The sequence below is a fragment of the Etheostoma spectabile genome, chromosome 4, assembly GCF_008692095.1.
Source record: "Etheostoma spectabile isolate EspeVRDwgs_2016 chromosome 4, UIUC_Espe_1.0, whole genome shotgun sequence".
Lineage (NCBI taxonomy): Eukaryota > Metazoa > Chordata > Actinopteri > Perciformes > Percidae > Etheostoma > Etheostoma spectabile.
The window spans coordinates 29,747,451-29,763,669 of NC_045736.1; the positions used below are offsets into that span (position 1 = coordinate 29,747,451).

At 41.9% G+C, this 16,219-nt stretch overlaps 1 protein-coding gene and 2 long non-coding RNA genes across 5 annotated transcripts in view; 1 reads left to right on the forward strand and 2 right to left on the reverse strand.

Annotated features, from left to right (window-relative positions):
* LOC116687934 (uncharacterized) overlaps positions 1-13,725 on the reverse strand; it is an 18,888-nt gene extending 5,163 nt beyond the window's left edge. Inside the window, exons 1-2 of the long non-coding RNA XR_004331664.1 lie at positions 13,716-13,725; positions 12,336-12,343 (exon numbers count right to left, since the gene is read on the reverse strand). This is a non-coding gene — a long non-coding RNA (uncharacterized LOC116687934). The remainder of the gene's footprint in view (positions 1-12,335; positions 12,344-13,715) is intronic.
* The window catches only part of chd5 (chromodomain helicase DNA binding protein 5), a 60,841-nt gene that overhangs the window by 2,016 nt on the left and 42,606 nt on the right, over positions 1-16,219 (forward strand). For all 3 annotated transcript variants that reach the window (XM_032513641.1, XM_032513639.1, XM_032513640.1), the window contains exons 2-3: positions 7,435-7,586; positions 15,685-15,903. In XM_032513641.1, the coding sequence (XP_032369532.1) occupies positions 7,435-7,586; positions 15,685-15,903 (371 nt within the window). The remainder of the gene's footprint in view (positions 1-7,434; positions 7,587-15,684; positions 15,904-16,219) is intronic.
* The window catches only part of LOC116687935 (uncharacterized), a 21,701-nt gene continuing 19,203 nt past the window's right edge, over positions 13,722-16,219 (reverse strand). Inside the window, exon 3 of the long non-coding RNA XR_004331665.1 lies at positions 13,722-13,732. This is a non-coding gene — a long non-coding RNA (uncharacterized LOC116687935). The remainder of the gene's footprint in view (positions 13,733-16,219) is intronic.

Below are 16,219 nucleotides of genomic sequence, written 5' to 3' on the forward strand. Positions count from 1 at the left end.
TGAAATAATGCTTTTACCTTTTAGCTTGAATGTATAATGCAAATCACACATAATGTTTGAGCACATATAACATTTTAAATTCCAACAACACTCAACCGTTCCTTGTCCTAATAGCTGTAAAGCACCCGATTGGTTTGGGATATCCCGGTCCCAATGTTGAGCTGACTAAAATTAGGTTTTCTATAGTAATAGTTTGGATTTGGTTTTTTTTTTGGACTGCTGCATCTATGAGCTGCAAAGACGAATCGAATAGTATTACTATGAAATGAATCGCCAATTATTTTGATTATCGATTAATCGGTTTGGGTAAAAAAAATTCTCAGATCCCAGCTTCTTAAATGCGAATGTGTTCTAGTTTCTTTTCTCGTGTTGTGGACAAAACAAGACATTTGGGGACGTCATCTTGGACTTTTTGGGAAAACCGATCTACATTCTTTAACATTTAGACCTGAGAACTGATCCATTATTTGAGAAAATGATCAACTGACAATGAACCAAGTGAGTTGCAGTCCTAGAGGCATCATAACGTCTGCGTGGTGATATGATAAACCGACGATGGGATTGGCTGAAGGGATGAGCTGCCATGACTTTAACATGCAGCAATACTTGTAACTATAGGGTGTCTGTCATGAGCAGCCAGGAGCCAGCTTCATCAAAATGTGCTGTACATCCCAGTCAAACCAAGTCCCACAGAGGTGATGAAGTGCATTCTGCTGGGCATGAGTAATCTTCATGCCACGGGGTCAGTTTGGCCAGTGCAGTCAATAGATTCCTATTTTCTTCTTTTCTCGCAGCTCGCTCTGAGGCATCACTTGATTCGATTTTGGTTTGATGTCAAGGGCAACACCTAAAAACGTGCTGCTTTGCCCTCGTCTTACTTTTCACATCACAATGTGGAACGTTTCATGGTTCAAACAATAGTTCGAGCGTAAAAAGCCAATGCAATGTTGTCTCCAGCCAGTGGTCTGCATCTACTTGCTGTTTAGTGATAATATTATCACACACAGTTACAGTGGCTTGAGAAAATTTACTCACTCGTGTTAAAAAGAGGAATAAAAAAAACATCTTTTTGAAATTGATCTTAATGCCTCAATTGAAAAAATTAGGAAAATCCATCCTTTTAAGGACACTAATTTTCTTTGTGAATGAATACTGTATTGTAAATAAATAAATGTTCTTCCTTAAAATACAGGGGGCCTAAGTATACACCCCCTATGTTAAATTCCCATAGAAATAGGCAGATTTTTATTAGTAAAGGCCATTTATTTAATGGATCCAGGATACTATGCATCCTAATAAAGTTATCTTGGCCTTTGGAATTAAAATACCCCCCCCCCCACCCACCTCATTAAATACCGTTCACCATACCTAGAGATAGGCATGGGGAACTTTCCATAAAATCATCTCTCAGTGTAAATAAAACCAGCTATTAAGCTAACTGAAATAACACCATGCCAATCTCTGGTATGTGGGGTATGTGAGGATGGGGGGGGGGGGGGTATTCTAATTCCAAAGGCCAAGTGAACTTTATCAGGATGCATTGTATCCTGATCCATGAAATAACTGGCCTTTAAAAATAAAAATGTGCCTGCCTCTATGGGAATTTAACATAGATTGTATTTTAAGGAAGAACATTTATGTATTTACGATACATTATTCATTCACAAAGAAAATTGGTGTCCTTAAATGTTGGATTTTTTTTTTTTTTTAAATTAAGGCATTAAGATCAATTTCCAAAACATGTTTTTTATTCCTCTTTTTGACTTCAGCATGGGGGGTAAACTTTTTCAAGCCACTGTACATTACAAAGGAGTTGTTGGTCTATATAAAGGCATTTCAGAATGTCACATGCATGGGCTATCTCCTGAAAAGGTCCATGGAACATTTAGAGTCAAAACATTTTAATGAATCATTTTCACCAACATGGTTTCCATGGTGCATTTCCTGCTCATTGTTAATGCTTATTTCAAAGGTCTTGAGCCTCAAATGCTGGTGTATTTAGTACAGTATCACTGTCACAACAAAGGGGATATATTAACGGAAGTATATCATCTGCATATTATCCTATCTATCTCTGACTAAAACATGATTTTCTATAAAATTGACAGGTTTGTAGGAATTGCCATTTTTTTCTATAGGCTACACATTGTTTTTCATAAGCCAGAACATTACCAATAGGTTTGCATTGGCTTGCACTGTGCAGTACGGAGAGAGAAAGACAGAGTTAGAGAGGGGGGGGGGGGAGACAGAGAGGGAGTGTTTGAGTGTTGAAGCATCATCTATGACTGCCAGTCGTAGCCTGAGGGAGAAAACAAGCGCTGGCGCGTGTCCTTAATAACCCTGTAGTTGGTCAAACATGTATATGAGAGGTAAGGTGGAATTGGTTATGACAGGCTAGTGAGGATGTGTGAATCCAGTTTGAAAAATCCAAAAGTTTTCATGTGTCGGCTGAAATTGATTCATGTCATATCAAAGGGACTCTTTGACATTGTCATCTCTATGTAGTGAAGGGTAAATGCAATGACAATTCGACAATAATTTGTATTTATGATGTCTTAATGAAGCTCATTCTGTGGCTAAATGAAGACATCCGCACTATATGGACAGTGCTAAATGTCTTTCCTGTCTTTTTTTTGATCATATCATAGTTTTGCGAATCCATTGTTATGCTGCTGATACAGGAAGCAGATTTCAGACAGTTTACGACCTCCATCAACAGGCACCAAAGTGACAGACAGGGTCAGGAATCCAGGTCAAATTTTTCCCCGACATCAAGACGCTTCCATGCAATTAAAACGCAACGATGTAGAAGCACATCCTAGGGGGGTTTCAGACCCCTTAAAGCTAAGCTATCACAGCCTTTATTTGTTGTGGCACATGAAGTGTCCTAATTCTCTTTGTTTCACTCCGGGTGCTAACACTGTCACAGATTGTTCCTTTGTGTTTTCGGTTTTAATTGTTTTTTGTTCTTCCCTTAAAACTGAAAGATTATCACGAGCTTTGGTGTGCCTACAAATGTTATCCCCAATTGGAAAGAGCTCTATTTTTGGAACCCTCGCTGTGAAAGTTGACACCATTTATTTTTCCCTGCTGCGCGTGCCCAAAGCCTGTGCACGAAAGATGCGCTATTTTAATGTGTATTTGCAGATGAGCGGTGCAGCATTCCAGTCTGTTTTATAGCAGCTTAATTTTTGCACGCATTACGTATGATCTTGTGCATGTATTGTCTATGATAGATATACTTTTAATGGTGCTATTTGGTCTCTATCCTTCCATGACTTTGATGATTACATTTTCTAATAATAGTCCATGGGTATCTTTGTCTGAAGGCGTTTGAGGCCTAAGATATGAGCACTTGATCAATGAAGAGAGAAAAGCAGTGGCTCCGTTTTTCCTCCTCTTTAGCAAGCAATGCTGGGCAACATTAAGTGGGCATTTCCACACAGGGGCCAACAGAGAAAGGGCTAATATGCTTTCCAGTAAACCCTAGCTTCCTCACTTGGGAGTCGCTCATGAATCTCCCTTCTAATGGGTCAGTCCGGTGGCCGAGACCTTGCAGGAAGGTCAGGACTGTGTCTGTGCCATCCGTCCACACTTTACAGAAGGCCATTTTGCCAAGTGGAGCTTTGTTTCTCTGTCTAACATAACCTAGTGCCAGACCTCCCTGTGCCACATGACTGAGCGACCCCCCCCCCCTTTCCAACACCTGGCACAGCCTGGTCCACTCACCAAGCAGAAAGATTATCATTCCCCCCGAGGGCCTCCCCTTTGGGGACTTCACAGGCCATTTAATGTCGGCGGCTTTCAGATTGCATGGCAATGTAGGTGTTAAACACAGACATCTTTCTTTGTTTGGTTTTTCAATCAACTGCATTGCTGCCGCACCTTCTGCCTATACATGAGGTGCATTACCCAGAGGCCATTTGTACTTTTTTATTTGATTGCTACTATCACAGCTTTGAGGGTGTACTCCAGCCCCAAGCAGCACGGTGGATAAGTAATTAGCACTTCTGCCTCACAACAAGAAAGTTCTTGGTTGGAATCCAGGTCGTTCCGGGCTTTTCTGTGTGGAGTTTGTATGTTCTCCTTGTGTTTGCGTGGGTTTCCTCCGGGTGCTCCGGTTTCCTCCCACCATAAAGGACATGCATACTAGTTTAAGGTGACCAGATTTCTCAGACAAAATCCGGGGACATTTTCAGCTCAGAAGTGGCTATACCTCCAAAACACGTCATGTTTTTACTTTTGTAAAACTCAAAACGGGGACACTAGACCTAGAGCTGTTTCCCCCAACAGGCGACATTATGGAAAGGATTTCTAAGGAGGTCGACCTTTCTGTTAAAGATCCTTTTTTAAAACATAAAGGTCCGCGAAATTGCGTTTGCTAAACCCACCAGACTCCATGTAAATAATCAGTGATTTTAGCATCGTAAAATACGGCTTTCTAAATCATCTCTGAGCTCTGAGCAGCGCTGCTCGATCGGCTCCGTTTGGTCAGAGTTTTCTTTCTTTCATTCCAATTTCGGGTCTGTCAGTCAAAACGAAAACCGGGGACATTTCCGGGGGACAGATCCAGCCGGGGACAGGTCACCAAAACCAGGGACTGTCCCCGGAAACCGGGGACGTCTGGTCACCCTATACTAAGTAAAACTACAGTTGAAAAATAGCTGATTGGCTAACACTGGCGCATTTACAGAAATGTTGATTAATGTGCATTGTCCTAATCAAATAAATTTAAATTAATTAAATCAAACAAGGGGTGCCTAGAGTAAATGCTAACATGCTCACGATGACAATGCTAACATGCTGATGTTAAGCACCTGACTGTTTTAGCTTAGCGTGCTAAAATTTGTTAATCATTATTTGGTCTTAAACCCAAAGTTCTGGGTTTAAAAAAAATTAAAAAAGATGACATGAATATGGCAATCCATCCAACAGTTGTTGAGACATTTCACTCAAAACTACAACTAATTTAATAAGTTATACTTGTCAAATGTCAACCTCATGCTGAAAAACATATACAAAAAAAGTATGAGGATCATCAAAAGTCATTAGGGTTAATCATCTGGGAACTATGAATGTTTGTACAACATGTTGTAGTGATTAATCCAGGATAGATCTTATCCTATTTCTTTAGATCCTATCCATATTTTACAGAATAAGTGAAATCTCGTCATTTAGGATTCATCCTCTGGGGACCATGAATGTCTCTACAAAATGTCCATTGAAATCTGTCCAGCAGTTGCCACACTGCCATCCCTAGCATGCCACCAAGAAATGGACTTAGTCTGCTCTGCTGCATATATTTGAACTTTTACAACCTACATCAATAACACTGCATCACCACTGTCGAGTTTGAGTGATTTATTGTACAGAAAACAGAGCAAAGGACACACGGTCCGGCATCATCTGGTCCATCTAATCAGTGATGTGTGGTCAACCTGTCACTCATTGAGACAAGAAGTGCAGACGGTGTGCTTTCTGGAATCCAGAGCCTTCTACATCTGCATCTGAGCCGTGCCATCAGCCGTGCAGCTCAGTGAGACGCAGGGCTTGCATACAGCATGGACTTAAAGACACCTGAGACGTCAACGAGCTCCCTGTTTGAGATACTGAATACATAAAGTCAAGGCTTTATTAAAAAGAGAGACATAAAGGAGGAGGATCACATGGATCTATGTGTGAGTCAGATGGATAGATAGATAGATAGATAGATAGATAGATAGATAGATAGATACATAGATACATAGATAGATAGATAGATTAGTGGTTATCCTGCCTTTATCAGCTACTGATAATTCAATTGCATTGCTGTTTTAGATGCTTTTAAATATAGACCTTACACCTTGCATTTTACATGTAAAATGGATAGCTTTTAAGATAATTATGACCATTAAAAAATGTTGTCAGTCAGCAGCTTTACTTTGAAAAAAAATCTGACACGTAAAGCGCAAGTAACCCCCAATTAGCTCTGAAAACAATGGGGGGGATGCACTTTAACTGGCGGTCAAAGGAAACCAAACACTGAGCCTGACATTGGCACTGACTAAAGCTTTGAAATCACTGGTGTGTGTGTATGTACTGTGTGTGTGTGTTTAGCAAAGCTAGCAGGAGGCTAGCTTTGCTAAATAGGGGATAAGTGTTTGGTGGGGTTTGTGTGTCTACTACACAGGATTCCCTCCTCCCCGGCTTCTCACTCCAGCTGCCCAGGGGAGGGGTAGACTGCAGGGCGAGGGTTGGCTGATTGACTCTGATACATGCGCTGCATATTTCATGCCCTCCAGTCTGTCGGCATGAGAAACAGAGAACGAAGGCAGATAGAGAGCAAAAAAAGAGGGAGAAAGACAGTCGGAGAGAGAGCTCGAGATCCGATCGACCTTTACAGGGGGGAGTTGCATCCTGCTTGTACATCTCAGCGTGTCTCTTTAGAGTGATGCATTGTTCGGGACTGTCTGTGTTCCTTACTTACTCCTCTGTGACCCACTATGGCATCGCTGAAGTCTGCCGCGCTCAGCAGTCAGCCCCGTTTGTACACAGCAGCTCTGAGACAGCACAGCTGACAACCAGCAGCAGGTCGCTTTAGTCCCAGCAAGCATTAAAGGCAGAAGATCTGCTCGGTCTACCTCAGTGGTCCTCCAGGGACGTCCCATTTAGCGGCAGGGCATGCACTCCATCTATTTGTGCTCTGACGGGTAAAGTTGATACACACTCAATGATGTGTGATCACGAGGTTTGTTTTGCCAAGTGCTCCTGTCGGTCTGGCGTTGATTCATCATTTCTTATTTTCAAAAAACTGGCTGTCACTTTGCTGTTGTTTCACCACAGCTAACGATTATTTTCATTATCAATTCATCTTTCTTTTCATTTTTTGGATTACTTGTTTTTAGCGGTGGCGGTCGGTATGATCAAAACTTTGTACAACGGTATTTTTAAAATTTTTATCAGTCCCTCTGGATTTTTTTTTTTTTTTTTTTTTTTTTTTTTTTTTTTTTTTTTTGCATGACTGGGACCACAGAATGAAGAATAAAAAAATGCCGTTTTGGTATAATTTGTCATTTGTAAATGTAACATTGTTAATGTTGAAAATAGTTTGTGTCACAAATGGTGATTTGCCCTTTTAAAGAGAGTAAGCTGTTCATTTTTTGTTAAAGGTTATACAGCTTATGTAATGTTTTGTCTCCCCAACTGTCCAAAACCCAAATATTAACAATTAACAATGATATGAAATGGAGAAAAGATGCAAATCTTCACATTAAAGTTGTTGGAAACAGTCAATGTTTGACATTTTTTCTTTAATAGATGACAAAATTGTTGTTGATTTAATTTTTGTATTACTACATTTGTCAATATAACGAGTTTGGCTCATTACAAGCTCAATTGGCTGTAAAGTCTTCAAAGTCATCCTCACCAGATGATGTTTTTTGTCTCTGCGTCCAGATGAGGATGACGATGGGGAGCGCAACGCTGTTCCCCTCACGCCCCTCGGCAGCTTCTTCTCTGACAACGACTCGCTCAAACAACAAAAGAAGAAGAAGCCCAAAAAGATGAAAGAGGGGAAGATGCCCAAAGTTAAGAAGAGGAAAAAGGAGGTAAGGTGTAATTCAGACTCAGCGCCATCTGTAGTGACCTCGGCTTTGTGGCTCGAGCTGCACCCTCTAGTTCTCAAGCCACTGTCTCTCCAATTGGATCAAAGGTGTGTTTTGGCTGCTGGACCGACTCTGTAGTCTAAATGAGAGGCAGTGGACCGTCTCAGGCTCAGAGGAGGTTGGCAGCAGCTACACTGTCACTGCCAGTGTAAGCTGTGGGCATCAAGGGCCAGTTTAAAGGGTAGATTGGTGCCCGTGGTGCCGGTGCTGATGGCAGCGACTGTAGGTCAGAAACACAGCGATTGTGCCAAGCTAGCAGTGGGAGTCAGTGCGGTGACTGAGCGGTTGAATGTCTCCAGGCCTGGTACACGCTTACAGTGAGGAAAATAAGTATTTGAACACCCTGCTATTTTGCAAGTTCTCCCACTTAGAAATCATGGAGGGGTCTGAAATTGTCACCGTAGGTGCATGTCCACTGTGAGAGACATAATCTAAAAAAAGAAATCCAGAAATCACAATGTATGACTATTTATTTGTATGATACAGCTGCAAATAAGTATTTGAACACCTGACAAAATCAATATTAATATTTGGTATAGTAGCCTTTATTTGCAATTCCAGAGGTCAGACGTTTCCTGTAGTTTTTCACCAGGTTTGACACACACTGCAGAAGGGATTTTGGCCCACTCCTCCACACAGATCTTCTCCAGATCAGTCAGGTTTCTGGGCTGTCGCTGAGAAACACGGAGTTGGAGGTCCCTCCAAAGATTCTCTATTGGGTTTAGGTCTGGAGACTGGCTAGGCCACGCCAGAACCTTGATATGCTTCTTCCAGAGCCCCCCCCTTTGGTTCTCCTGGCTGTGTGCTTCGGGTCTTTGTCATGTTGGAAGAACCAGCCTCGACACATCTTCAATGCTCTAACTGAGGGAAGGAGGTTGTTCCCCAAAATCTCATAATACACGGCCCCGGTCCTCCTCTCCTTAATACCATGCACCACCCATGTGCAGGAAAACACCCCCAAAGCATGATGCTACCCCCCCCCCCCCATGCTTCACAGTAGGGATGGTGTTCTTGGGATGGTACTCTTCCTCCATACAAATTGCGTTTTCGGTCACTGCAAACGTAGTCCGACTCTTCGGATGTAGACCGTTTTGTCATCGTCCAACGTCGCCGTTCCGTCTGCCGTTATGCTCGGATTCCTATGTGTTGCTCAAGGACACATCAGCAGGATTTATGATCACAGATATTAAATGGGGCTTGAGCCGTCCTGCCATCTTTCTTTCCACTATTTTTGGGATGCTCTGCCAGTAACCCGTGCCGGTGATTGCAGGCTGATGCATTTGATGACCCAAAGAAAGTAAAGCGATGTGTATCTTCATATGACAACCAGATTTAAGAGGAAATATAAAGAGTAGACTTTTTAAAAGACATCTTGCCTTTTGCATTTGAATGCTGACAAAACGGTCGGCATTCTCTTCTTCAACTTCCGCTTACGCCGCTATTTCTTTTGCAAGACCACCATTGCTTTCTATGTGAGGATTTGCGCCGCCCAAGACGATTCTGATTGATTTAAAGAAATCATCAAACAAGCAAAAGCATTTTTTTTCCTTTATCGAAAGAATTATGAGGGGTAAAACCCTCTTTTTTAAATGTGGACTAGTGTGCAATATTTAGACAACATGTCAGAGGTTGGAGCTCCTCCAAACATTAACACTAGGGACATAATTCAAGCAGATTTGTTATGGTGAACTCGCTAATTCGCTAATTACTAAGATACGATAATCACAACATTTTTAAAGCTGGCCTATGTGACTTTTGCCTCACAGTAGCCACTGGGGGCAAAGGTGATAATTATGGGTAAACAGTAATCTATAAATTAGTCAGTATTGTCCTTTATACAGCAATATCTAACATTATTGAAAGCGTGCTAACATGCTAGCATATCCATTATCCATTTTTCCAATGTGTTTACCAGCTAGTTGCTAACTTTGTACCATTTGGTGTTGGGAAAGTAGCATGCAATGAGTTTTCTTTTCTTTTTTTTTCAAAAAACCCAGCACCTGCTACAGCTGGAAATGAGGTCAATGATAGCAGACGTTGTAGGCCGGTGCTACACCATATTCTGTGACTAAACTATTGTATTGAAGTCTATTTCCCATTACTTTGTGTTTCATCTTCCCTTTTCTAACATGAACCCAAACAACAAGTTAGTCACACCCTCCAAACCCCCATCATTAAGCTAACCTAAGACATCTTTGTCAAAAATAACAAAGCGCAATCAGGTCACAGGACTTAAGGAGTACACACCAGAAAATCAAAACAATTGGCTAGAAGTGATACTTGTCAGTGGACTTATGAGCAGCATGTTTAACATTTTCACACATTTTCATTTCCTCTGTCACCATAACTTAGATTAGATTAGATAATACTTTATTCATCCCACAGTGGGGAAGTTCCCTTATTACAGCGGCAGCGGTTTTCTACAGTAAAAGCAAAAAAACAAACAAGTAAACACACAAACAACCGGCAATGAGCAGAAAGGGATTGAATGAATGTAAAGTGGACTTTAAGGAGATTTTGCCAAACAAAGATGGCATCTCATCACGTCAGCTCCGACGTTGCGTTGCGGGAAAAGTTTTTTTGTTGTTGTTGCTTTCCCTGGCAATTTGAGCCAAATTCTGAACGTTATGTTCAATGATTACAGGAATTCACTGGATTCCCTGTGTGTTTCCTGCCCGTGGATGGCGAAAAAAAGCTTTAACAGCGTCACTGACGTAGCCAGGATGTTCCCCTCTGCTGGCTGGAGATGCCAGCAGTGCTGCGAGGAGCTTGGCTGGCCAGGCTGCCACCCGGCCCTTTGGCTGCCCGGGGTAAACACTGAGCTCTGGGTTTCACTGAGCTAATGAGGAGGGGGTGGGGGGGGGGGACTCCCTCTGACACTCTCCTCCCTCTCTCACACACACTCACACAGACTATGCTCTGTATTCTCCTCTTTCTTCCCTCTCCTCTCACATACATCCCCTCACTCTGCCTTGACCGTGATCCCGCTGCTTTATTACTGCCTTTGCATCAAAGCAACTGCAAATCTTTTCACCCACTCCATTGTTTCTGTCTCTCTTTCCCTCCCACTGGGGAACTGCGGCTGCTGTAATTCACTTCCAGTCAATCCCCCGAATGTTGGTGTCAGACAGGGGCCAAAAGTCAATTGGGGTCAGAGACTGTCAGTGGCGCGTCCCAGTCGCAGGTCAGAGCTCCTGGCGGAGGGAACGGCAGTTGAACAGAGGAGCCATGTGGCTGTGAAGGGATGTTCTGTCTCCCTTTTAACAAAATCCCATCTAAATCAAGGGACTAGACATTTACAGAAGACAGTTCATTTTATTGGAAAAGGAAGAGGCTGCAGGTTGGCAACAATAAAACATCCATAAAGCTCTGAGGGAGCTGCTTGTAGCTCTAATATTTTTGCTGAAACACGCTCATTTTTAAGATGAGCCTCTGTCTGGTTTTTATAAGTTCGATGCCCTCTCAAGAGTTGTGAGTCAACAGTGAGATGTTGTTGCTGGAAAAAGAAGAGGCTGTTGTTTTTACAGCAGTGTTTCTCCCCGTTGAACCAGATTTGATTGAATATCCACGTCTTTGCTCATTTTCTGCGTGCATCCTCTGCAATCTCCCTAAGGCAGAGCCATTATGGGGAAGCATCTAATTTGATTATGTTATCAGCACTTATTTGATTTGCTTCCCTCTAAAAGTAAAGACGTAGAGACACCCTCTTTGTTGCTGCCAGTGTCCTCTCCGGTCCTATGATGTGTGTGTGTGTGTGTGTGTGTGTGTATAATATTGAACTCTGGGCCACGGTGCGGGTTTTGAACAGGTCCACCTTGTCTTTGCAGTTTTCTCAACAGTGGTTCTGCTTCTTTGCTTTTCCCTCCTCCATCTCCACCCCCACTCCCATCCCCCATCCACAATATAAAATCTCTCTCTCTCTCTCTCTCTCTCTCTCTCTCTCTCTCTCTCCTTGTTCTTATGCATAAATGAGATTTGTCTAGACGGGTGCTGGAGCACCAGCTCTGCAACCACAGGCCTCTGCATAACAAGCTCGTTATGCAAACGTGTCTGATTGGATGGCGCTGTTCCATTGGCTGGCACTGTGATAGAGAGTTTGTGTGTGTGTGTGTGTTATGTGTGTTTGTTGTGTGTGGGTGTTTGTGTGTGTGTGGTTATGGGAGGGGGTGGGACAAGTGAGTGGCACGATAGAAAGCGTGAGAGAGAGAGAAAGAAAGAGAGAGAGAAGAAGAAATAAAGAAAGAAAGAAAAGAAAGAAAGAAAGAAAGAAAAAGAAAGGGGGAGCTGTAATGAGACGAGAGAGTAAGGGAGAAAATAATGGAGGGGGCCTGCGCGATGTTAAAGAGAGAAAGTGAGAGAAAGGGAAGGCATGTGTGTGTGTTTGTGTGTGTGTGTGTGGGGGGGGGGGTGGTTAAGCTATGAGAAAGAGAGAAAGGAAACTAGGAGGAGAGAGGAAGAGAGAGAGCCAGACACTGCTCAAATGTGGTCACCATGGCAACACAGCCAGGCTGCTGGTAGGGTTGGCAGGCGCTGCGGCAACGTGAGGCTTTCCACTGCGCTACAGAGCAAAACGCCTGTAAGTCTCTCCATGGATCCACACAGGCCTGCTGAGCAACAGGCAGTGAGCAGAGCAACAAAAAAAGCTGCTGTGATCTAATTCACTCCATAACATGTGCACGTAAATGTTAACACACAGAAACCTGCATATTGTACATTAACATTCATGAAAGGCATGCACACAACATGTTTTTACCCAAAAGGAAAAGAAACACGAAAAGAGAAAGTAAGAAAATGTCCCCCCCCCCCCCCACACACACACACACTACTTGCGTGCATGCACACACACATTGTACGCACACACACACACACACACACACACACACACACACACACACACACACCACACACACACAAACACACACACACACACACACACAGTGCGTCTCACTTCTTTGTGGGGACCAGGCATTGACACATTGCATTCTCTACCCTTACCCTAATGTTAACCATCACAACTAAATGCCTAACTTTAACCCTTACCCTCACCATAACCATCACCTAGTTCTAACCCTAATCCTAAAACCTTCTTAACCCTCAAACTGCCCTCTAAAGTTTTGGGGTCCAGCTTTTTGGCCCCACAAGCTGTCTTGACCCCACAAGTATGCCGTTCCAGTTCTTGGACCCCAAAATGTAGTTAACGAGAACCCACACACACCCACACACACACACCAAACAACACACACACACACACACACACACACACACACACACACACACACACACACACACACAAAAGATTCAGAAATACACAAACTGTATGTGCACGAACATACCACACGCACAAGCACGCAAAGAATTAGGGGAGAGGTGCATACTGGGAGAAACACCAGAAACTGTCTCCCCCTTTTTTACTCAATCGTGATCTAGCACGGGTGAATTTGTTCAAATGCAACCTTCCTTATCACACAAACAACACCTGTTAACTATACAGCGGTCCAGATGTCTCATAGGAAACAGGCAGGATGCAGCTCAGTCCACACAGCGGCTCTGAGCGGTGATTGGCTGAGGTGTTCCGTTTGTTGGTTTTCCGTTTAGTTCCATCATGTGTAAAAGGTGAGCGACTGGACTCCTCATAACTGTGGACTTGTAATCATTTACACATTTCGTCCCAGGAAGAAGAATTATAATATTAGTAAATGAGTGACACTTTGAAATGATGTCACTTAATTTATGTTTATGCCATCAAGAAGGAGCTTTTATCCAAAGTGCTTTAAAGTAGTCTAACAGCGGTTTGAGCGTGGGTGGCTGCTGTGGGAGCTTTAATCCCCAACCCCTGGCAAAATAAATGCCATGCTTATTCGTCCTATCATTGAGTTTCATATTTCAATTATCTATATTTGCATCACTACATTTGAAATTCTGTCTCAGAGGATACATTGTAGCTGGAGATAGATTTTCTTAGTAGTGTCGATGGTAAAATACAGACCTTGAATTCACTTCAGACCGAGGAATCTGGCTTTGATGCGAGCTTCAGTCAGTCGCCGTCTTGTGTCTTGAGGTAAAGAGCGAGACTCAAAGTCAGATTCAACCTGTTTACGTTTGTAAAAATAGCTGTTTGGCAGGAGCTCCTGACTCTGTCAAATACAGTTGTAGTTTTGGGAAGATGTAAGATACACACATCTTTATGGGGAACCCAAGTCCCATGATCCTGCGGGGCCCGTGGTGGATGAGATATATGGTTCTGTCTGTATAGAGCGACCTTATTGGTCAACAAAGATTCCGCGCCCCCCGTTGCAAGATATAGATATATTTATACAACTTATATTTATATTGTATATATAAGATATATATATATATATATATATATATATATATATATATATACACTATTATAAGTTGTAATATATAGCTAGTATGGATATGGTTGGGATATATATATATTATATATAATATATATATATGTAATTATATATGTATATACATATATAAAACAATATTATATAGTGGGTAGAGTAGCCAAAAATTTACTCAAGTAAAAGTAATGTTACTTCAGAATAATATGACTCAAGTAAAAGTAAAAGTAGTCATCCAAATAATTACTTGAGTAAGAGTAAAAAAGTACTTGATGAGAAAACTACTCGAGTAGTGAGTAACTGGTGAGTAAGGTCTGATTTATTTCTTAACACAAGCATCAACCAGACCGACAAAAATACAAAATAGTCATATTTAGGCAAATTATAGCTCATCCAATCAATAGAATAAATTAAAATGTATTTATTAATTACAAAATAGCTTACTTGAGAGACTTGTCACATCAAATTAGGATGGATACTGCATGTGTAAAACATACAGTATGTAACCTAAAAGACAAACATCCACCTCTCCACAGCAGAAACTAAAACCACCGCTACGTCTCCTCAGGTTAGATGTTGACTTGTTGAACGCTCGCATGTCCGTTTGTTTTGGTCGACACAGAAGGCGCCGCACAATGTAGCTGCTGTTTCCCTTTTCCTAAAAGGTAACCATGCTTTCATATGAGCCGGGGGGGGGGGGTCCTCCTGGTCTGCGTTGCCTTGGTGACGTTTGTTCTGACGTCTTTGGTTTGCTACGACTGTAAAGCTAACCTGTCCCGCTGCTGCATATTACATATAAAGAGATACCTCTTTATAGTCTATGCGCTGCTGAAGCGAGTATGTCACGTGACCGCAAACAACGTGTGATTGGTTAGCACAGTCACGTGGTAGAGCTTCAGCGGAAGACTTCTCTCTCTCTGTCAAAATAAAACATTAAAATGAGACGTACGCTGGGGTAAAAAAAAAAGAAGCTAGTAACTAGTAACAAGCTCATGTTAGCCTGATGTAGGGAGTAAGAGTACAGTTTTTTCACTCTCTACTCAAGTAAAAGTAAAATAGTGTGATTTAAAAACACTCCTAGAAGTACAATTTTTTCAAAAACTTACTCAGTAGTAATGTACGGAGTAAATGTACTCGTTACAACCCACATCTGGATTATATGATATAATATGTGTATATACATATATAATCACCTTATATATAATATATATATATGCTATATAGGTATATATTATATATATATTTATATTATAATAATATATATTATATATAATATAAAAGTAGATTTTAGACTGCTAGTATGGGATAATACTAGCAGTCTAAATCTACTTTAATAGTTTGCCTTTTTTAACTGCTCTTTAATGTTTAATTGTAATTTCTTATACTGCAATGTAACTTTATTTTCGTATTTTATTTTGACGGTTTTTAACTGCTCTTTAATGTTTCATTTCTTGTACTGCACTGTAACTTTTTTCTATTTTAATTGTTTTTATGTAAAGCACTTTGAATTGCCCTGTTGCTGAAATGTGCTCTACAAATGAAGCTGCCTTGCCTTGGTTTATATGCTAGAGGATGAAAAGCCATGTGAACGTCACACCTTCTCATTACCCGCTGTTACCAAATAACCAATATTGTGCATTTATTGATACGTATACATATTGTTAATGTGTCCGTGTCATATGCCTCAGGGAGGAATCCAGCCCCGGGTTGACAGCGACCTGGAGGAGACCTCCGAGGTGGAGGAGGAACGGGAACGTCCGGAAGTCGGCTCTGAGAGCGAGAACAGCACGTTCGGCCCGACCAAAAAGAAGAAGAAGAAACCAAAAGAGAAGAAAGAGAAGAAGCCCAGGAAGAAGAAGAGAGAGGAGGAAGATGACGACGATGACAATGATGATGGGAACCTGAAAGTAAGTCGGAGTCTTGGTCCATGAGGATGAAAAACATCACTTCTTGTATTCTGCTGAATACTACGCTTTGGCCATTTCTTTGCTGTTTTCTCTTCTTGCTTTTTGCTCGCAGGTTTCTCTATAAAGCCCCCCCCCTACAGCTTTAGAATAGACATTTGGCAATGCTTTCCTTGCTCTTTCCTAACTCTATCGCTACCTTGTTAGCCGGTTCCTGAATGGGCGTATATGTGCAGTTCTGTGAAGCAATTTGTTACATTGCAAGACTTAATATCACACGTTACTTCCTGACACGGAGGTGGGCGGCTCACCAGGGTGG